Consider the following 22422-nt stretch of genomic DNA (forward strand, 5'->3'; position numbering starts at 1 on the left):
CATTTGCTGTGTCTGCCTAAATCTCCTATAGTAAAAGTAACTGACTGACACTGAACAGTATTAGAAAAAAGAAAAAACCCTACTCCTCCCTCCCACCAACCCAACCGCCCACACACCGGTTCTACGTCTGGCTTTGTCAGATGTGCAGAAAGGCAGGCTGCTAAGACAGGATGACACCGACGATTAGAAGACCACCGCTCACACGATAAGATGGAAATGTCGCTGAAGCAGTTGATTCTGTTGTTACTCACAGGTAAGACTCCTGACTTTATATTTAACAGATTAAAAAAGATTGCACACAGTCGTACAAATAAAAAAAGTGTCATGCTAAACGCAAAGTGCATGTTTCCTGAAGACGAAACTCAGTCGCCTGTCTGTAGTTTTTGTCTACATGAACTATTTTATGATTCAAAAAGTAAAATATCTTCTTTTTTCAATTTACAGTGGCAGCAACAGCCATGGTGATATCAGGTCAAACTGCTGTATTTCTGAATGAAACAAGAACAGTGAGAGTTCCATCTGGATCAGACCTGGCTTTGTACTGCTTTTTGAACATAGAGACATATGAGCGACATCGAATTTCCTGGTTTTTCAGCAAATCTGGATTTGCTTTCAGGAAGTCAATTTCAGGCTGTGAAAATATCTTTACTAACAAAACTGAACAAGACTCAAGAAAGACCTGCATTTTGTCAAACGTTAATACAAACCACAGTGGATGGTACTTCTGCAAAGTCACAATAGAGATTCCTAGTTTAACAGAAATTCACAGCAATGGAACAGAAGTAAATGTTTGTAAGTATCACTTCTGGCTTATAAAACTGGTAATTTCTGACTTTAAGTCTTTTGTATAACTTTTTTGAGCAGTATACAAACATTTAATAAATGCTGTATAATACACTAAAATGTAGCAGTACAGTAGTACACAGATAAAATGCACTTTACCTTTTACCTTTTAAAGGCCTAAGAGTATAGATATAGGTAATCTATATTTGTCAACACCTTCCTCTGTTAGTATGGAGACATCATTTTTATCATAATAAATACAACAGCATCCACTTCAACCCACCTTTAACATTAATGTGTTATAAACCATTACATGTTTATATGCCGCTTACAAACATCTTAACACCTGCTTTTTTTGTCATGAATGAATGCATAACTAATTTAAATGTCCTGGCTTGCAATGAATGTTTCTCATATAATTTTGTTTCCTCCACGACAGCGGACAGTGAAGTTACAACGTACCCGTCAAATGTGACGAATATTGAAGGTGTGTGCATGTATGTGCGTGTGCATGTGAGAGAGAGCGCGTGTATGCAGTTCTCAAAAGGCATAGGACATTTTCAGGACCCAGGAGATACTGAGCTGCGTAGATTTTCCATTCAGTGTGGTTCTGCGTGGGTGCCATTTGTCCACTTACACAGGGGATAAAAGCTCTAGCTGATGAGTCAAAACTGTTTCAAAGTGCTCACATTCGTCCTGTCAGATGCGTACTGCTCACAGGAAGTGCGTGGACCTTTACATAAAAAGGGCTGACTTAACAACTACATATCTTTTAAAGTGATCACATAACGCGACAATTCATTTTATTGTATCCATGGTGTGACTTGAGAGTTACTTGTAAGTTAAATCCGTTCACATTTCAGGGCAAACTTTTCCTCCCGCAGACCCTCCTGCCCTGAGTGACAACTGGTGGATATGGGTGGTGTTGGGAGCGTCCTCTTTCATCCTGTTCATCCTGGCGGTCACATGTGTCCTGCTCTCAAGAAGACAAGAGAATAGAGGTAGCGCTATTTCTTTTCATTATGAAGGTTTAGATAATCATCGACAGTCTATACAGATTGCAGATAAGCTGTGCTTCAGCTGTATGCAACAGAAGCTGCTAGCCCGAGATAAAAGTTGCTCTATAAGAAAAAGAGGTCAGGCGACAAAAAAGCAAATTATCGCACAAGATAACTTCACAAGATCTACAGTCACTCCAAATCTACACCGCAGACAGTACAGGCTGATTCATTTCGTTGCAAATATTTGCATTTAAAAGAAGAAAACCTCTCATTATTTTATATGAGAGAAGAAGTTTTTATGATAGCAGAAACCTTCCCAAGTAGTGGCTGATGGACACAAACTGAGCAAGAAAGTGGTTAGTGTGGTTTGACAGCACACCGTGAGACAAACTCTGCTGTCACTAATAGATGTCTTCTCCTCCTGTGCGGTTTCACTTAAGAAAAAGATTTGAATTTCTAGCAGACATCAGAGACAAGGACCGCAGTTTATTTTGTGAAGCAGAGCTCGAGGTAAGCACTTTGAGATCTGGTTGTAGACAGGTGATCAACACTGTTATTAATATCAGATATATGCAGAAATAAAACACAGGCAAAGCTGAAAAAGCCCATCCACATCTGCATCAACCAGCACTTTTACTACTTACAGATAGCTTTCTGTAGTGTCCATATTTGACAGGCAAAATAAACTGAGCTGTTTCATGATTATTGAAGCCCTTACAAGTGGTTTGACTATAAAACTGGTATTATTATGATTGGAAAACTATTTTTTTTTCCAAAACTCAAATTTTCTGTCCATTAACTGACAAAGAATTAAGTTTAAAACTTGATTAGTTCTGACTTCAGTCCCACTCGTCATCGTAAGATTGTATTTAGCTCACAGATTTAAGTCATCGACACATTTTGTAAACTAACTTTAAACCACAGAGGACAAAGCAGTTCTTTATGTAGGCAACCAGCAGCTCGTGCAAGTACATGTGGTTGTTTGGCCACCATTGATGGCCACAGAGGAAGGAGAAAAAACAGATGTAGAGTGAAGCTTTGAAAGTACTGCCAAGCAGCTGTAAAATCACACGTATGACCCAGGCAAGGTGGTTTCTGACTGACACAAATTGTTGTTTGGAGTATTGTGTTACTGAGAAAATGTATTAAAGTGTACTTGAAAAAAAAAAAAACGAGGAGAATGAGGAAAGAAAAAGAGAGTTAAAAAGCAAACCTCTGCTTTAGAAAAAGGTATTGAAATGATATCATATACAATAAAAATATAAAGGAAATTAATTTTAGTTAAGTATTTTGTAAGTTTGGCCACATTGGTCAATATAACCAGCACAAGGGGACGCGAGTGCTTATGCCTATTGAGACTCGGGTACCCCTCGGGTATCGCTGTACCATTCTGAACTTAAATCTTTTAATATGTCAAACAGCACCTGCAACATAACAATAGGAGCTAATATTAATGTTGAAATGAATAAAAATGAGATGAAAGTTTAAATTTTAAAACAACAAAAACTAACAACCAAATTGACTTTTGAAACTAAACTGAACTGAAAACTGAAAAGTAAAAATAAACATAAAAATAAATAAAACAAAACCTAAAAATGTATAATCTTAGTTATTTTATAGTTATGACTAGCACATCTGTGTCGCAGTGAGAAATTAAATAAAGAAATTCCAGGGGACTTTGGTACTGACTCTGTTTCTTTGACATTTAACTATCTTGACTGTAAGTGAACTTTAACTTGAAAGGCTTTGATGTATTAATTTGATGAATCTTTTTACTTTTGAATCATAGTCAAGTGATTTCACTGAGTCAACACTTGTGTTTTTGCAGTACACATGAATGTTTGCACTGCAAAATGTTTTGCCTTTCAGTAAAAAATGTCAAGATTAAATTTACAGTGACAGCATTTTTTTTGTGTGTGAAAAGCGTGAGAAAAACTTACACGTGGTTCCAAATGTATAGTTTTCAGGGCAGAAAGGATATTCTGTTAAAATAGAAATGAATTACAATTAAAAATAAATATTTGACATTTGAATAATTCACATCTTAAACTATTTTTTTCTGTTGTTAGGAAACTTTCAAGTTTACATCTCCTGATCAATTTCTAAATTGCAAAACCACTTTAGTATTAAGTTGATAATAAAATACGTGAAGCATTTGTAGTAACAAGATGTATATTGACTCTTAATACTATGTATATTCAAATATATAAAGATTTGGAAGGACAACATCCGACGTGACTTGCAGTCTTTCTCTAAAAATCAAATTATCAGTGTAGATAATTGATGCTGACATACTACATATGAAAAATAAGGTCATGTTATTTAGTTACTTGCACAGAAATCAGTCTTTATTGTAAATCACTGTATTTCATCACTGAATAGACTAGAACAGAATGCCTTTATTGTCACTATACAGATGTACAACGACATACAGAGCATCTCCTACTCAGTGCAAACATGTTTGAGAAGAAAGGAGGGGTGGGGTGCACAGTTTCTGCAGCACTGCATACATATGAAAAGTATTTAGAAAAAAAGAAATATATATATATAAATCTACAAATCTACAAATCCAGAAAAAAGGAAATAAAGACGTAAATAAATAGTGTTATGTGTTTACACTGTATTTCATCACTGTTTTCATTGGGGTTGGGGATTTAAATAGCTTCCTTTGCAGTGTGTAACAATTAGTCAACTGCACAATAATCAAAATTAGCTAATTCAACTAATAAAACTAAATAAGGACATTTTTAGGGTAAAACTGTATTTTTTTCCTGCATTTTTATTTGGTCTCAGTGATATTTGATTACTACTTTAAAGTCTAATCAGCCAAATGATAAGCAATAAAAAAAATCCCTCTGAGCTTTTGTTCTACAGATTGTCCTACAGCTCAAATGCAGATATACATTAATTACAGCAATTAAATGATATGCCATTGATTCTATATTTGCCTTTCGTCCACCAGAAGAGCCCATCTATGCAAACACCCCCAACAAACAGCCTTCACCTCGGCCGTCCATGAGCGCAGCAGCGGTCAGCCTGAAGGTAGCTTCTTCCTTTCAAGACCTGCGGACCCCGAGTCCTGGCAGCAGATACGACGAAGGCAAACGGAGATATAGACACTGAACAAGTCACGGACCTCACAAACTAATGACACAAAAGGTCCTCACAGCTAATTTCACCGGGACACTGAAAGAAACTTTCCCCTTTCATTATTGTCGGATCTACATTTTGTTCATCTGGATTTCTGGTTTAGGGTTTTTTCATTCAAACTACGTTTTTTAAAATGCGCAGGTGAAGTAGCTTTTATGAGCCACTAGATGGCAGATGATGAATTCGGTGTGAATGTGTAAATTCATGGTTTTGTTCCCTTAATTTTTGTATTGTATTACTTAATATTGAATATGATGAATACTGAATATTTGGAAATGTTTTCAATAGCTTTTGAATGGAGTATGGAGAAGATTTATACACACATATGTATATTTTTGTATTATTTTTTTATAGGAGACTAAAACGTTAATTTCTTATATATCGACTGCGTCCTTCTTTTTATTTTCAAAATAAACGTGGCTTTCTGTCGTGCTTAGGCTAACACTTTAATACGTCCTCTGATAAAATACCTATTAAGTCGACTTAACATTTCCAAACAAACCAAAAGTCCGCACTTGGGAACATTAACAGGACTACGTCGTTGCTATCTGCTCGGTCGCGAAGCCCAGCGGCTCCTATATAAGTAAAGGTGCGATCAAACACGTGACGTGATCAGGCGCTGCCTACCGCTGAGAGCTGCCTGTCGGATAATCACTCCCTGCAGGAATTAGACGCGGAGTGAACGTTACAGGTGGAGCAGTGAAAAAAAGAGCGGAGCTGGATTCAAGACGGGAAAGACATCGGCACTCTGAGCGGTTTAATATTAAAACTAACTACTGGTAAGTGCGAGTTAGCCCGCTGACTCGTTTTTTTTCCTTTTCTTTTTTGTTTTTGGTGCAGGTTTTTCCCATTGGGCGTGTTATTTTTCCACTGCGCTCGGGCTTGTTGTGGGAATTGGATTGCCAACCTGAGGGGTGGAGAGGTTGCAGAGACGGCGCACTGCAAATTCTCTGACTTACTTTAAGATTATAGGATATCCTAATCTAATAATAGCAGCGGGGCGTTAGAGTAAGCAGTAGTAGGATATACTTACAAACTCTTGCACCAGCAGCAGCACGGATAGTGTTACACTGAGAAAGACGCGCTCATCAAACTTGGAGGGGTCGCGCGTTCCCTGCAGCCCTCGGGATTAGATATAGCAGCGCTACGGGAGCGAGTGTGTGGTTGGATCCGGAGGAGAAAACGCTTTGAATCGCAAGCCAAGCTGTTTTATAAAGCTTAAGCACACAGATTTTTATTTTTTTTTCCTCCGCTGGAAACCAAGCATATAATTCACAGACTTCAGAGACATGAATCAGTTCTTAAATATAGTGCGCAGAAGGAAGCATCAGCATGTCTAATCTTTTGGAAACGTTTCTCTGCGCGCACACAGCTACAAAAAAAAAGAAAAAGAAAAATCAATACTGGTGCATCAATAATTCACAAATTCTCAAATAATTGATTAAAAAGCAGCAAATTTTCATTGTATGCACATTATCACTGAACCGAACTTGATGTTAAATGGGGGTGAAGCGGATATTCGAGGGCATTTGTGGTGGAGGTTTAGTGATGGTGAGAATTGTACCAGGATGAGTGTGTGTGGCTCAGTGAGCAGACGATAGACGAAGTGAAAGGCTTTCAGTTTACTTGCTCTGGGGATTGCCCGATTGTAGCTGTCATACTGCAGCTACATTAAGTGGGTTCATGGCTGCACACTGATAATCGCACTTACATTGCTCTAAGCTGGAGATGATGCAGATTGTGTCTGTTTCACTGTGATTGCATGTATGTGATTCATCTCCAAAAGAACTTTGGAGTTTATTTGACAGATAACTTCTTATAGTTCACAATCAGATTCTCATGAACTGCGGTTCTCAAGCCTATCCAAGCATGGCCCGCCCCCCCACCAATCAGTAGGTGACTCAGATTTGTTATCAATCATTAACAATAACAAGGACAAAAAAGAAAGCTAGTTAATTTTTTAGTGAAGGTCAGCAGGACAGCGTCAGCAAACCCTTGTTTTCCCAACATGCTCTTTCTTTGCATATTGATCATCGGATTACCCCCACCTGTCTTCTTTTAAGTCTGTGCCCCCAGTTTGAAAACCACTGCTTTCGACTCAGACAGTCAGCAAAGTGGCTTTCAGAGATTAGATAAGTCTTGGAAACCACAACAGGAAAAACATCTTTATGGTTGTCACATTGTAACTGGCTGGCAGTTTATTAACACGATAGTTCTTGGATTTAAAATGAAATGAGTAATAACATCGTAATGGCAGTAAGTGAAAGTTTACAAAAACATCAAGATTCTCTTGCCATCCCAGTAAGAATACACCTTAGTGTTTCTAAGAAAGCTGTAAGAACTAATTCAGTGATAATTAAAATAAAGTGAGACATGAATTCTTTGTACTTTGCTCCTTTTTGTCCTCTGTAATGTTTTATGGTATTGTAATCTAAATTATCTTCTGGTTTTTGGTGGCTGTTTGGCCAAAGCGAAACACTGAGCTGATAGCACTGGTTTAAAAACACACACCCTTTTTCTAAAAAACAGTGTAAGAGTTGTGAAGTCAATTCTTGGTGTTGATTTTTAAATCTAAAGAGAGGAGCGTCCCACACTTTACGACCTGCACAGACTTGCCTGGGTGTGTGTTTTTCTGCGTGCGTGCGTGCATGCGTGCATTTTGACTCAATAACAATTGATACGTCAAAACAAAAGTCAGTATCTTATTAAACAGGCTTTTGCTTTTGTTATTGTGTTGCTCAGTTGTCACTTTCATTCCAGTTAATGATATTGTCAGTTGTGCTCTGGCGCAGTTCCACTGATTTGGGCCGTAGCTTAAAAACTGTACACGCTGCATGTTTTTGAAGTATTGTTCTCAGCTAATTACAATCCTCCTGCACATCAAAACAAAAGGTTGGAAGCTACTGTCCTTGTGATAAAAGAAGGGGGGCTTTTTCTTTTTTAAGCAAATGTGAGCTTGCAAAAATATAACCCGGTGCTGAACTGGTGTGTGTTTTCCAGTGAATAACAACAGTCTGTGACACACGGGGTGTCAGAGGTGAAAACTCTCCCACTGGCGCTTTCCTGTTTAGGCCGGTGTGCTGTTGAAATACTGTATCACAGCCAGCTCACCAGCTGGCCTGCCAGTGGACGGCTCAGCTTACGCCCAAATGGCAACAAGACGTAGAAAGAGGCAGTAGACGACCAACCAGTCGGCCAGTGACTCAACCAGAATCAAACCTGAATAACAGTTTGTTAGGTCAGAGGTAAATCAGTTACTGCCGAAGGGGACCTCACCCATAGGGCTCAGCGTAGTGCCGTCATTTAAGGCGTACACCAAAGCAGTCATGGCTCACTCCAGCTGTTTGACTGACTGCTTTTTGGATGTGTTATGACTCACAGGGATGACAACAACATGCAAGTCTGAGCACGTCTCAGACGCTGCTGCATGAGGTTTTTACTTTGTTATCAGCACCCAGTTGTGTTGAGAATCCATTGTAGAGGTTTTTGGAGATGGCGTGGAGGCTCCTAAAGAGGCTATAAATATCCCCATGCTTCAAGTGGTTCCAGTGTCTTGAGATACTGCCGCCAGGCTTCTTCTGTGCATTGAACTCGTTCATGTGAAGCTTTTGAACCCACAGTTGTTAGTGTTGTACCGACTGATGAGTAAAAACCCACTTGGAGTCCCTGTGCCTTTTTAGAATGTTGCTTGGTAGGAAGGTACATGCTGACATTTACATCTAGATGTATGGAGATGCAAGGGAACAGTTTTAGTCACAATCTTGTTAATTCTGTGAGTACTGTTTGACCTCAGATCAGACTTTAAATGTCAGTGATTTTAAACAGAAGCAAAAGAAGTCCAGAGATTAGAAAGTGTTGTTCATTGCATGCAGGTCCTGTATACTGTCTGTATGAGCGGTATTAGTAGGTGAGTGAATACTATAGATGTGCTCTATAGTCTGACACAAAGGAATATCAAGTTTTTCAGAGCTGCATAATGAAGCTGCGTGCTCAGTGACGGGTCCGTGAGCAGGTTTTGCTGGCCGTACTGGAATTTTCATCGTGCCCTTATGAAAAATAATAATACACCAGTCTTCCATGACATAGGTTTTGCCTCAGTGAAGAGCACACCCACGCTGATGGCGGTTTATTTTTGTTTTTGTCACTAAGGTGTCAAATAAACAAGAGGAAATCAAAAAAGCTCTTCACTGTACAAAAGGTCAAATCCTTTAATGTTAATAAATGGTTCACCATTTAAAATGTAGTGTTAAAACATCTTAGGTCCAGTTTTACTTACCAGAACTAATAAAGGTGTGCTACTGATAAAAGGCCACTGTGTAATAAGCCATAAAGGCTTAGGGGCTGTATTGCTAGTAAGGCATTATGTAGAGCAGAGGTGTTATGCAACCATGTGCATGACAAAAAAGGTCAAACAGTCCATTGGTGTGTCTTTCCTGATTAAAAATAAAAAAAAGCATTCTAAAGAAATCCTTCACACCAATCTGAAATGTAAAATTAATGTTCGTTTCCAAGGAAAAATAAATCCTGAAAGGCGCGGCACCTCTTAAAATAAATTCAATCTTTACTTCCTTCTTCCCTTATTTTTTTTTATTTTAATACAACTCGTATCTCCTGTTTGACTGCGATTGTTTTTTCCAAGCTACTCGCGGTGTCACAAACCCTGCTCGTACGCGGTGAACAAAATCTGATTTTTCTCTTTGATAAGATCAGAGAAGCTTTCAGCACATTTTCTAATGTCAAAGTCTGAACATGCATCAGCGTGCGCTCACATGCAAGAGAAGCAATGACCAAAGAAATGAACAAAACGCATTTTTATATCAAAATATTAAAAGCTGCACTTCTAACGGGCTATCTACTGATGGTAATGTAAGAGGTGTTGTTTCTAGTTATAAATAAACAAAAAATGAGAACAAATTTTCATTTTTCTACACTCTTTTGTTTTGTTAGCCTGCAGTCAAACACTGATTTTATCTGTAGCAAGGTATAGTGGTTTTTTGTTTTTTTGTGGAGGTACACGTTTAATAAATAAACTGCGTGTGCTTCTCAGGGATCACTAAATGGATACAGACAACATTATCTTAGTGACTAGCTAATGAAGATGCAATTTCAGCTTGTTTTCCTGCCTTAGGAGGCAAATTAATGCGATAAATAACTAATTAATGCGTTTAGATTAATAACTTACAATCCACTGATAAAGCAGTGGGGCCTTTTTACTTTCAAATTCTCAGACTTTTAGGATTTATATCATTTTTGTCAATCCATTAAGCGACTTCCAGACTAAACATAACCTAAGGGCCCCATTGCGAATGGAAATCTGCATCATATGTGTTGTAAATCTCTCAGCAGTGCACTGTCACACCTTACGCTATGTTAAGTGTAGGAGAGCCAGAGGAAAGGACAAAAGAACTGTTGCGTGCTGTATTGTTATTGTGGCCATGCCTACCTGTCTGCGCCATCATGACCTATCTGCCAAAACCTCTGAAAAACAACCTTCAGTTATTCCGTTCAGCTGTGGCGCTTAACCCACAGTACCCTCAGCCCCCAACAGGCTGTGGTAAAAAGCATGCAACATGTCACCTCTTTGACAACACAGGAGCAGTCCTGTACATGCAGCAGCTCGTCCCACTGTGTCAACTAACAACAGGGTGGGAGCACAGCAGGTTGGCTGCAAAATGCACATCCCAAAAAACCCCAAAAAACAAACCCAGACTGCTCAAAGACGCAGGGGAGTTAACGCTTAGCTGTCTCTCAAGGAAATACAGATACTGTCATTTTTAAATTTCTGTCAACAGGCGAGGACTGTACGGTGTTTCAAAAGATGCATCTTTACTTTTTACTTTTACTTAAATCTGAATAGCACATGCAAAGCAGCTGTGTACTGCACACCCCATTTTATTTATTGCTTCTTCTTCTTTTTTTTACCTTGCGAATCTGTTCTCGAATATGCTCTGTGTGTTATTCTGAGTTAAAGTGCCTTGATGAATTTTGAATGAGGCTGCATCGCTCAGTTTGTCAAAACACAGAGAGTGAATCTCGCCAAAGAAGTGGTAAGTCTCGATTCCACATGAATCCCAGGGTAGGGATGGAGTTCGTGAGCGGTGAATTACCGTGATCTGCATGCATGCCCAAACCTGAACTGATCCCCGCTGCTGCTTGAACCCTGCTGAGTCCAGAGGAAGCAGGTTCTTATCAGGGAGGAGGACAGGAAGATACAGAGACTGCAGGAGGAAGAGAGAGAGTGGGGGGTGGGTGGGCAGCATATGGCACTCTGCAGAATTTCACTTAACATCAGCTTCCTTTGTGAAGTTTACTGTTATGAGTTGTCATAGCTTTAGCTGTAAGTGGTGCCAGACATCTCTGGTAGAAAAACATGGTTATGTTTGTCTCTGTTTAGCATACTGTCTGGGTCTTCAGGATTTAACGGTCAGCAAACAGAACATGTTCATTTATAACACTTTTCCCAACCTTGGTATTTTCACTACTATCTTTAACTTGAAAGGTGTTGCTTATTTGTAATCTGGCTCTTTTGAGCAACCCAAATTAATAAAAAAAAAAAAAGAAGGAAAGAAAGAAGGAAGTTCTCCAGGAAATGAACAAAGTGTTCATCTTAAGTGGTCCTCTTTTTCCCAGTCTTGCTTGCTGTCACTTAGATAAACTTAGATATACAAAGGGAGCTAAAGTGCTTGTTTCAGGCAGTAGATGAACTGGGGGGCTACATGAGGACCCAGTATAATGTAAAATAAAAAGGATTATTTTGAATTGTGAGCCATGCAGAGTGACTCTTGTAGAGGCCATAAGTCCATATAAATGAGAAGAATAGGTAGCAAGGGCATAATAGTAGGGGCATTTTAAATTTATATTGCCCTGCATAAAAATCATCAAGCATAACAGAGATAAAATGAAAAGAAATAAAGTGTTGGAGGAAAACCAGCTTGCACTGAAAATTTTCAAGGGAATGTAGCCATCTTTTAATGTACGTAATATTTCCCGGTTTGGTATTAAAGTCAGGTTTTCTATTTCATGGGTCTCTTTGATTATTTCATAGATGTTTTCATATCTCTTCCAGAAGTGGGCTGCCGTGGAAATGATCTCCTCCAGCATCCCTCACTACTAGCTGAGCAGTATGGCTTCTGCTCCTCCTTCCAGAGAGGACACCAGCAGCTCGTTAGAACTGCGCTGGAGGCTAACACCGACATAGATTCCCAGCAAGTTGCTGCGCTCGACTTTCCCGGTTAAACACCTGAACGATTCACCTTTAGAGGGTCTCTGTAAGCAAATATGATGACTCGTGCCAGAGTGGCACATGTCCAGGACCGTGACATCACCACAGTTTAACAACATCTGGACTGACACTGTGGACCATGATCTGTCTCTGATTTCGTGCTTTGGTGGCGGAGCTGGATCTTGCAGCTCTTCCACACTTAGACAAACCCGGACTCTGAGCCATGTCTCTTCTTTTAGCTCTGAGCATCTTCTGTGGATTGATGCTCCATGTTTGTTTTAGTGCCGTCAATACTGACTACTGTGTGCCACGAAAGACCGTGCCCTACCAGAGTGAGTCAGAGATTCTCTCACCCTCTCCAGTAATATGTCGTAGAATTATTCTTAGCATCTTCTTTCTTCTTCTGGGCTGAATCAGAAGTAGAAGCTAGAGCAGTTTTGAATATTTTTACTGTGATTTATGACCCAGTAGTGCAACTTTAACATCTCTTTTTTTGCTGGCTGGGACAAGTTTATTAGTTTTCAGTAAATTAGCATTTTGCTTTTTGCTGTGGGGGCATTTTTCCTACTGCATGGAGTCACAGTAGCTAACATGTGGGAGGTAAATAAAGCAAAAAACAGTGTATGATGCAGATTTCTGTGTGCAGATGAACTGAAGTTGTTCAGGGAAGAGGGGATCTACAATTACTCCACGATGCTGATGAGAGAAGATCTGGGTGTGATGCTGCTGGGGGCGAGAGAGGCCATCTATGCTTTGAATATGAGCGACATCTCAGTTAAAAATGCTACGGTAAGAACATGAGGAGTCTGTACACTCTGAGCAGAGCTGTCAGATAATGTACATATAAAATACACACGCTGGTGCTGCCATGTTGCTTATTTTGTTTGATGAAATAGTAATTAGTTAACTTTTTTTTATCACTGTGGATTAAAAATGGAAGATTCATTAAACATTTATGATGTTTTACCACAGCGCTGAAGCCATTTCCTCAAATAATCAGTAGCCCTGCCAAAGCTGGACTTATCATGCTTAGATGTGATTTGTATTCATGGTTCTTAACTTTCTTTTAGGTTATGCTGTGATAGCATTGGCTTAACACAGTGAAATATTTCAGTACTTTACAAAGAGAATAAAAAAAGTAAACAGCATTTTGTTTCTTGCTGGTTTGCAGTATAGCAATAGCTGATAATAGCTAATAATAAAGGTTGTTAATCAATAGTTAATCAACAGCTAGGCTGGTATACAGTACTGATTTATTGCATACACTTACTGGCAATTCTGTTAGGTGTATCTGTTTAAGTGCAACGGCAATATCTGATCAGCCAATCACATGGCAGCAGGTCAGTGCGTTCAGGCATGTAGACAAGTTCAAACGAGCATCAGAATGGGGAAGGAAGGAGATTTAAGTGACTTGGAAGGTGGCACGGTTGTTGGTGTCAGATGGGCTGCTCTGAGTATTTCCGAAAGTCTCAGATATCATTCACAGCATATCAAATATCTTCCCTAAAATCTACTGTGTCAGGTTTTTCGTATAAAGAGAAGAAACATTTCATATTTGCACATCTTTCAGATGCTGTGAATTATGGCCAAATGTTAGGTCGCATTACGTACAGTGTTTTCTCACACATCATTTCATTCTACGTGATCACTGCACATTTGCATGAGATATTTCACTAATAATGGTTCTGTTGGACTCTGTTGTTTGTTCATAGCTGTAGATACATGTCTAACAGTCAGAGGCGAGGAGTGCTTTGCCAGCTAACCGGTTCATGCTTTTAGAGCACGCTGACAGGTCTCGAAAAACAATAAATTGTGAAAGCTGTATCTGGACTACTACTGTGTGGTTGCAACACCATTCCTGAATGCTTTGACAAGACTCTTTCGTTTTGTTGGTGCAGGTGTATTGGCGGGTGACTGAGGATAAGCAGAGGGACTGCACGTACAAGGGAAAAAATGCAGAGGTTTGTGTAAAGTCGTTCAAAACAAAAGCTGTGCACTAGACAACTTTTCCTTCGGGGGCATTGCTGCAGCTGTGAAAGATGACCACTGATTGAAAGTTGTTTACTCCCCCCTCACATTTTATCTGTGCACATGTGTAAATCATTTATATGAGAATGATTTTTTTTCCCTTTTCATGTCTTTACATGGAATTCTCTTTGAAGTGCTTTGCTCATATCTTTGTGCTGAGAGTCCAAATAAAGGCACAGGAAGAAAACGCATGTGCACAGCCCTGACCTTTTGGTCACCGCGAGCTGCGGACAGCATGTGCAGTCGCTATATGTATGCGGTATGTTTGTGTTTTTGCGGCTGAACTAACAAAGCTCTGACCTTGGCATTCTCTCTGCTGGATCTTGTTGCAGGTGGAATGCCGCAACTACATTCGAACCCTGCACAGAGTGAATGACTCTACAATGTATGTGTGTGGTACAAATGCGTTTAGCCCGACCTGTGATTATCTGGTAAGTGTGGCTTTAAGAGTTAAGCGTTTAGTTCATTGCCCCCTTGTAAACTGATGCTAGTAACACTTGCATGAGATCCTTCCTACTGAAGATGTAGAAGTTAATTTTATTTCTTTTTTGTAACTCAGTGACTCCACAAAACAGTTAGATGTTTTTCTTATATCCAAATACATGTGTACTCAGTACTACAGTGTAGAAGGGACTGCCTTAAAATAAAGTACAGTACAGTACAGTACTTATGAATGAAAACTGTGGCATAAATTTCCTCATTTATGTACGTGTGTTTGGATGCACATTTTTGTTTTTATTCTTTCCCATGTTGATTTGTTTGCAATGAAAATGATATCACTCGTCTTTCCTTAAAGGGAACCTGTAATACTCATTTCCAACTTCATATTTTATTCTTGGCCTGTACTAGTGCAGCTCTGGATGACCTTATCTTACACTGTTCCTTGATGCGAGTTTGTTAGTTCAACCAACTCTTAAACAAGCTCCTCTCCCTTTAACCAGCTTTTATTTCATTGGCTGCCCCGCACAAACAAACAATGTGAACAGCTGGTATGTGGTACACAGCTAGGGTGGTGTGTCTTAGATGACCATATTCAGAAAATCTGCTCTCACTGTTTGAAGTGTAGGGTTGTTGAGCAGCCAGTAGCCTACCTGTAGATACGCTGAACTTGCATCCACCGCTGAAAGATTCTAGACATAACAGAGCAGAAGGCAGTGCAGGGTTTAATTTAAGGAGTAACAACTGGGATTGAATTTTGTTCAGCTTTATGCTGAAGTGTTGTGAATAGGCACGCTTTGAGACATTTCTCTTCTGTCATCGTCAGTTAAATTTCCTTCCCCTGTTGTTGGTGTCTTGGAAAACTGTTTTTTTTTGGCAAGACGCTGAAATTTCAGAGGACTGAGCAGCCTTGGCTGCATCACAATGGGGTGTTAAACTGTTGCTATGTGAACCTGCAGCACTATGATAATAACAAACGAAATAAATAAAGGCAGACAATATGCTCATTATGTATCCCCAGACTCTGGAAGGAGATTTTAAGAGAAACAATTAAAGTGATTCCACATATGAGTTTTGAAAACCCATGTAAAACCCTTTGTTTCGTTTGGACACTTTAGCGAGTTATTATGCAAATGTATGCAAGTTTAGTTAACTGCTTAAACATGTGAACAAACGGTAAGCTTCCAGTTCCAGTCCTCAATCTCAATAAAACACAGCTTTCTCAACTTCTCTCTCTTTGCTTGATCTCTTTCTTTGTTTCTGACAGACGTTTGCTAAAGGACAGCTGACGCTGCAGGGAAAGCCGGAGGAGGGGAAGGGCAAGTGTCCTTTCGATCCCTTTCAGAGATACTCCTCCCTCATGGTTGGTGAGTGTCTGAGGCAGACACAGAATGAAGATTTGACAGTTGTGTGCAGATTTCACTTCACACACTAAATAAATAGGAAAAATACCGCTCTGAGTATATTTGCTAGAGCTACCTGCTCATTCAGCATTCTCTGTACGATTTGTCAAAATGTCAAATTGTTCTGTATATAAATGTGATGTTGTTACAATTTAAAGTGAATAATGGATTTCCAGGAATTTTCACTCACCTCTTTTTCCGGTCTCACAGGAAACGATTTGTATTCTGCCACATCCATCAACTTCTTGGGCTCTGAGCCTGTTGTTCTGCGCAGCTCAAACTTGGCTCTTCGTACCGAGTTTAAAAGCTCCTGGCTCAATGGTGACTTCCTCTCCCTTCTTTTTAAAATGTTATAGTGTCCCATGAACATTTTAGCGTTTGTGGTGCTGTTGACTTCTATTTTTCTTTGCCTGTGTTCAATTCAATTTGTTCAATTCAATTCAATTTGTGTTTTCAGAGCCAAACTTTGTCTACATGGACTTTGTGGATGAGAGCTTTGATAGTCCCGATGGTGACGACGACAAGGTGTACTTGTTCTTCAGTGAAAATGCCATAGAGTACGACTTCTACAGAAAGGTTTCAGTGTCACGAGTGGCCCGTGTCTGCAAGGTAATGAACACAGTCTGCTCGAAAGCCTTGGCCTGTCTGACACAGGTCTGGTTGTTGTTAAAGGCAATACGCACACACATCACAGAGTGCTCCATATCTGTGTTAAAGGGGGATATGGGCGGCCAGCGGACACTGCAGAGGAAATGGACGTCGTTCCTGAAAGCTCGCCTGGATTGTTCCCTGTCTGAACCCAGCCTGCCCTCCATTGTCCAGGATGTCTTCCTTCTCAGACACAAGGACTGGAGGAAGAGTGTCTTCTATGCTGTCTTCACTCCACAGTCGTAAGTGTTTGCTGACAAATCCAGTGGCTCTTATTGCTCATGGCGGGTGTTGGCTTTGAGGAATGTTAGGAGTATCCTGAGCTTTTAGTTAACACACACACAAAAACTACCAAGTCTGTTGCAACTAGTATTTTGTTGAGACTGATACGAACTTGTCTCAGTGTGTTGTTTGAATTTCACCTAAACTTGTTATTTTGCGTTTCCAGGAGCTTATCCCAGAAGTCGGCTGTTTGTGCATACAGCGTATCTGCTATTAGAGATATTTTCAATGAGGGAAAGTTTAAAACCCCTGTTGCTGTGGAGACGTCTCATATTAAATGGGTGATGTACACCGGTGAGGTGCCGGTCCCCAGACCAGGAGCGGTGCGTTTACAGACTTTTGTTGCATGCAGAAATTCAATTGAAAAACCGCAAATAGACGTGGAAGAAAAAAAATCTAAATTGCAGCTTTTGTGTTTCAGTGCATCAATAACATGGTGCGTAAAATGGGGATGAATCGCTCTCTGGACCTTCCAGACAAAACGCTCCAGTTCATCAGGGATCGTCCTCTAATGGATGAAGCAATTCGGCCACTGACGGGAGGCCCGCTGCTGATCACGAAGGGAGCTCTGCTGACTCGGATTGTAGTGGACAGCGTGCAGGGCCTGGACGGAGAGAAATATAACGTCATGTTTATTGGCACAGGTAAAAAAAAAGAGCTGTGTTTTTCAGAAAGGCCCCTTTGGAGTACTGCCGGTGTTACTTGAGTTTTATTTTTAACGTTAAACATGTCACTCACATAAAATTCTTAAAATAGTTAAAGTTTAATATTCAATACTGCAGTTTTAAATGAATTCATAACCTTTTAAATGGCTTTAAAACTTCACAGAAGGAGAAAAGTAACAGATATCAGAACAGCAAATTTAGAAACTGGCTTTTGTTTCTGGGTGAAGCTTAGCAGCTGAAAAAACATACAGTGATCCACATAAATTTTGTTTGAGGACTTAATTTTCCTAATTATGCTGATTAAAAAGAGATTAGTTTATTGTACTTGGGAAAGAGTTTGAGCACTGCAAGTGGCTCCCTGACACAGAATTACAAATGTCCTCAGTGAAGCGTGTGATTGTGTTTCTCACTAAATCTGACCAGAACTTATCAGAAAGACTGAATTATGCAACTTTAACGCAACTATATTGTCGTTATAATGTAACTAAAGGAGATGAACATATTAGTTTCCATTAATTTAGCAATAGATTTTAACAATATGACATTTGTCATATTGTCATATAAGTGTTTTCTAGTTATAAACTTACCAATAAAAACTGATGGCACAGTTTTTCCCCTTTATAAAGGCATCACCTGCACAACACCTGGTTGGGCAGGTGACCCATTTGCTGAAGGTGGCTGCAGGTGCCTTAGTTTGAGTCCACCTCACACCATTTCCTGTGTGTCTTTTCTATTGTCCCTATTTTTTGTAATATCTTGGCTAAATAAATGCCTTAAATAAAGGCTTTTAAAGCAATAAACATAACTTGGTTAATCATTAGCTTTTTATGATTTGTTCTAAGCAGCAGGGTCATCAAATGATATGGGTAAATACACTTATGTAAGTTAAGGGCTCTGCTTTTTGTCTTTGTAATAGGAAACGGTTATGTTCAGAAGGCTGTGAACTATGACGGAGAGATGTTCATCATCGAGGAGGTTCAGCTGTATGAAAACCACGAGCCCATCTCTATCTTGCGCCTCTCAACCACTGAGGTGATATATAATAACAAGTCCATTATACATGTTTCGTCATCATCACAGTTTACGGTTGTTTGCTGGGGTTTTGGTTGGGAGATGCTGTTTAATATCTTAGTTTGAATATGTCATCACCTAATTGCCACTTACAGGCAATAAAGAGGCTTCAGTTGTGCTAAAGGTGAAACACTTTTAGTCTTTTGATATTTATGAGTCTTTATGGTTGTGCACTTATAGGGCCAAGTGTATGCTGGTTCAACTTCTGGTGCAGTCCAGATGCCGGTCAGTAACTGCAGCCGCTATGAGACTTGTGTGGACTGCATCCTTGCAAGAGATCCGTACTGCGCCTGGGATTTATCCACCGAGCAGTGCTCCTCCGTCAACACTTTGTCCCCCTCCCCACACACAATACAGAGTCTCAAGAAGGGAGATGTGTCACAGTGTCCTCCACTAGGTACTTTAAATTCAGTTGTTTTTATTTAGTGCTAAATCAGAACCCAAGAAAGCACAAGGGTTGTTAGATTGTAGAGATAACAATATTATAGAGACACCCTTTGATCAAGCGTGTGCTGACATCACTGGGAGTGGCAGCAGTTTTATGAGCATGAAGTTGGATTAACCTTGCGTTTGTGTGTTTTTAGATCCAGTGACAGCTGTCGAATTAGTCCTCATTCCAGAGAACAATATCCAGCTGCCTTGCCAACTTCACTCTAACTTGGCTGTGGCCGACTGGCGATTCGGTAACCACACACTTCACTCCAACAACAAATACTACATCTACAGTGGCGGTCTCCTCATCCTGAGTGCTTCTGAAACAGACGCGGGCCAGTATATCTGCGACTCAGTAGAGGAGATAAACGGACAAAAATACAACCAGACTGTGGCGGTTTATCATTTACAGCTCTACTCTGACCCGACAATGGGGATCATCCCCACCTTTGGCACAGAGGTGCCAAGTACCACAAAAGCTATTCACAAAACAATACATTTGACACCAGATCCAGTGCCGAGCCATAACACTGACAAACCGTCGTCTCCTGCGAGTCAAAACGACAGTGGCAGGATAACTCATCTACAGGTGGCTGTGGCCATGCTGTCCCTGATTTGCCTCTCTCTGATGGGAGTCATATTTATGATCTGGAGCCGTGGGCACTGGGAGTGCTTAAAGTTTGTAAAGCGGCCCAGTGAAAGCGAGACGAGAAGGCAGTCTACCGAGTACAGGCAGATCCTGAACAGAACTTCAGAGGTAAAGCTCCTGGGGCCTGAATCCGGGAGACCTTGCAGTGCCAATAATAATCACCCTGCTGTTGACTTCAAAGGGAATGGGGAGCATCACTTCCCACCTATGGCCAACATTTCAAGTCTGGACGGTCTGGGATACATAAATGATGAGTCAGAGATTTGACTCTGCTGAGGTGTAGAATTTAGTCTGAGGCAGGACTCGTGCACTAATTATCTTCCTATAGGTGTACTTCCACTGAGATTCGGTTCCTATAAAGGTTTTCGCATTATAAATTCTTTTGATTGGTGTCCTGTTTCCTACACTGACTATCATTTCCATATTCTTACCAGGCAGCTCATGTCCTCTAAAAAGATATTTAACTGGTGGTTAATGTTTTTATATGTATTTTTTTTTTTGTATAATGATAAATTGTGAATAAGCTTTGTGCAATAGATTGTGTACAGCCAACACCTTTTCTTTTTGGATTATTTATTTGTAAATATAGTATAAAAAACACTGGACATGTAGCATTTTGATCATATTTTCAATGATTTTTAATGATTGATCAGTTGTCTGTATCACTATTTTATTTCCTGGTGGCCGTAAAAAAATCTTCTACATACATACCTCTATTTTTAAGCATAAACCCCCCCACTAATATAGCAGGTGAATCAATGTTGTACCTCTGTCTTCAATGAGAATTTTTTTTTTTTATATATTTAGGGTGAACTGGGGTAATTCTTTTCTTTTTTTTGGGTGTGTAGCTACATTTCTGATTCCAAGCATACTGTACACTTAATAAGAAACAGACAAAAATGTCATTGTAATGTCGAGGGTGGGGGTGTACATTTCTGTCAGTGAAACAACTCAGAGGTGCAGCGTATCCAAGAGTTTTGGTGTCAAACTTTGAAACATGCTGCCTTGCTCATGAAAGGAACTTTGAGAGTCTTGTCATGCACTTATGAATCAGTAAGTCAGTAATGTCTCACACAGCCGGGAAATGTATTTGAAGGCAACGCACAAAGTCACCGCTTCCAATGTTAATGTTTCCAAAGGTTTCATATGGTTTGTAGGGGAGGAAAACATCATCATTAACACCAGATGCTCAGTTCGTAATTATTACAGTTTGTTTTGGACAAAAAGTCAATTGCAGTGAAGCTCCCCGAATCTTCTCTGTGGTTTTCAGTTTTGGTCATTAGCGCCATTGTGCAGACTTTTATGTTTCATCAGGTTCTGTACAACTGTATGTAACAGAGCAGAATTGTATATGGATGTACAATATCAGTAGTACAAAGTAATCATTCAAACGTTACCTGTGCATTCGAATATTTTTTTTTTTTTTAAAGGGTACAATTTGTGTGTGTTTTTTTAAAAGCACTAAAAAATCATCCCAGCTATAACACTGCCAACTACTGTTTTAAATTTTATAACAATAAAGCTACAAGACTTAAACGGAATTGTTTACATCATTCAGAAATGGCTTTTAGCTGACCTCAATTTTCCTCCCAACATTTAAATGAGGCTTCTTCTCTTACATCTGGCTTTGAGTTATTGTGTGATCCGTATGGCAAATATTTATTTGCCTTTGTGAAATGCATTGTAATACTGTCCTTTGGTCACAGTGGTGCAGTGGTTAGCGCCATTACTTCACAGCAAGAATTTCCTAAAGGTGCTTGTGTGGGTTTCCTCCCACTTCCTCCCACAGTCCACTAGGTTAATTATCAATTCTAAGCTGGTCATAGGTGCAAATAATTGTCTCTCGGTGTTAGTCAAGCAACAGACTACTGACTTTCTAGGAGGTTAGAAGTTATTAAAATTAGACTCCGAGCTATTTATTGGCAAACTGATATTATTTGCTGATAGATATTTGCTAATCTGTTGGTATCTATTAATGATGGCCAAAAACACGAAAGTTAAAAAATAAGACACGGGAGTTGTTATGAGTGTTGACATTGCCCCCTGGTGGGCAAACTATGTAAAATGCAACTTACTGTTGGCAACCAATGTCTTCAGAATTTAAAAATACAACAATTTGATCTAAGTAGTGGGAGTGTAAACTAGTAAATTCATGTAACAAATGATGGCAAAATCTCTTTTTTTTATGCATCTGAAAGAAAAAGGAAATCAGCTAATGTATCCAAATATTGGTATTAGTTTTAAACATCTTGTATTGAGCTCTATTTGAAAAGCTAAAGGATAATAGTGTTGCTGAAATGAATTCATCAGCAGTAAAACTGTGAGGTGAAATATTATCAATTTTCAGGGTCTTCTTGGGAAGCAATAGCTGCTACTTCTGTATGAGGAAGTTCAGATTAGTTGAATTTAAGAATAGTAGGATTGCAACATGATGAGTTTTATTGGAGCAGATTTCATCCGGAATTTTAGGATGTCAAGAGATACTTTTATTCATACCCCGAAGCATTTCACTCGTGTCTCACAGCAAGAGAGTGAAGCCAGGCAAGAAAAGTACAAGCTCCACAAACTGACAGGACTGCTTGCAAAAATAAATAAATAAATAAAAAAAAAATCAAACTGGCATCCGGTTCAAATCACAGCTGAAAAGCTC

General features: G+C 39.6%; 2 protein-coding genes and 1 long non-coding RNA gene across 4 annotated transcripts; 2 read left to right on the forward strand and 1 right to left on the reverse strand.

Annotated features, from left to right (window-relative positions):
• Positions 1–5105, forward strand: LOC118455953 (uncharacterized). Of its 2 annotated transcripts, XM_087836356.1 has the most exons (5): positions 1–253; positions 445–792; positions 1223–1270; positions 1647–1784; positions 4747–5105. In XM_087836356.1, exons 1-5 carry the CDS (start codon positions 211–213, stop codon positions 4905–4907), a joined length of 738 nt encoding a protein of 245 aa, XP_087692482.1. In that variant the 5' UTR covers positions 1–210; the 3' UTR covers positions 4908–5105. The 2 variants fall into 2 exon arrangements, with proteins under 2 accessions (XP_087692482.1, XP_087692481.1); XM_087836355.1 differs by lacking the exon at positions 4747–5105 and having other exon boundaries at positions 1647–2038.
• A 497-nt stretch (positions 5106–5602) lies between these two features.
• si:ch211-129c21.1 (semaphorin-4E) lies at positions 5603–21303 on the forward strand. The gene is made up of 14 exons (XM_087836853.1): positions 5603–5713; positions 12001–12488; positions 12803–12945; positions 14055–14117; positions 14517–14615; positions 15890–15989; positions 16236–16346; positions 16483–16634; positions 16743–16915; positions 17122–17278; positions 17377–17599; positions 18537–18652; positions 18872–19088; positions 19276–21303. The coding sequence occupies exons 2-14, from the start codon at positions 12380–12382 to the stop codon at positions 20037–20039; spliced, it is 2427 nt and encodes an 808-aa protein (XP_087692979.1). The 5' UTR covers positions 5603–5713; positions 12001–12379; the 3' UTR covers positions 20040–21303.
• On the reverse strand, positions 11110–17052 carry LOC148095980 (uncharacterized). The gene is made up of 3 exons (XR_015717231.1): positions 16216–17052; positions 15276–15314; positions 11110–11152 (listed from the first exon to the last, which is right to left on the reverse strand). It is a non-coding gene; the product is annotated as an uncharacterized LOC148095980 (long non-coding RNA).
• Positions 21304–22422: the final 1119 nt, after the last annotated feature.

The sequence above is a fragment of the Neolamprologus brichardi genome, chromosome 23 (genome assembly GCF_056152115.1).
Source record: "Neolamprologus brichardi isolate AB-2024 chromosome 23, ASM5615211v1, whole genome shotgun sequence".
Taxonomy (NCBI): Eukaryota; Metazoa; Chordata; class Actinopteri; order Cichliformes; family Cichlidae; genus Neolamprologus; species Neolamprologus brichardi.

Coding starts and splice junctions, on each gene's coding strand:
- si:ch211-129c21.1 (XM_087836853.1), top strand. CDS start 12,380: ATGTCTCTTCTTTTAGCTCTGAGCATCTTCTGTGGATTGATGCTCCAT. Junction 14,118..14,516: donor ACAAGGGAAAAAATGCAGAG/GTTTGTGTAAAG, acceptor ATCTTGTTGCAG/GTGGAATGCCGCAACTACAT. Junction 16,916..17,121: donor GCTGTCTTCACTCCACAGTC/GTAAGTGTTTGC, acceptor TTGCGTTTCCAG/GAGCTTATCCCAGAAGTCGG.
- LOC118455953 (XM_087836355.1), top strand. CDS start 211: ATGGAAATGTCGCTGAAGCAGTTGATTCTGTTGTTACTCACAG. Junction 254..444: donor GATTCTGTTGTTACTCACAG/GTAAGACTCCTG, acceptor TTCAATTTACAG/TGGCAGCAACAGCCATGGTG. Junction 793..1,222: donor TGGAACAGAAGTAAATGTTT/GTAAGTATCACT, acceptor CCTCCACGACAG/CGGACAGTGAAGTTACAACG.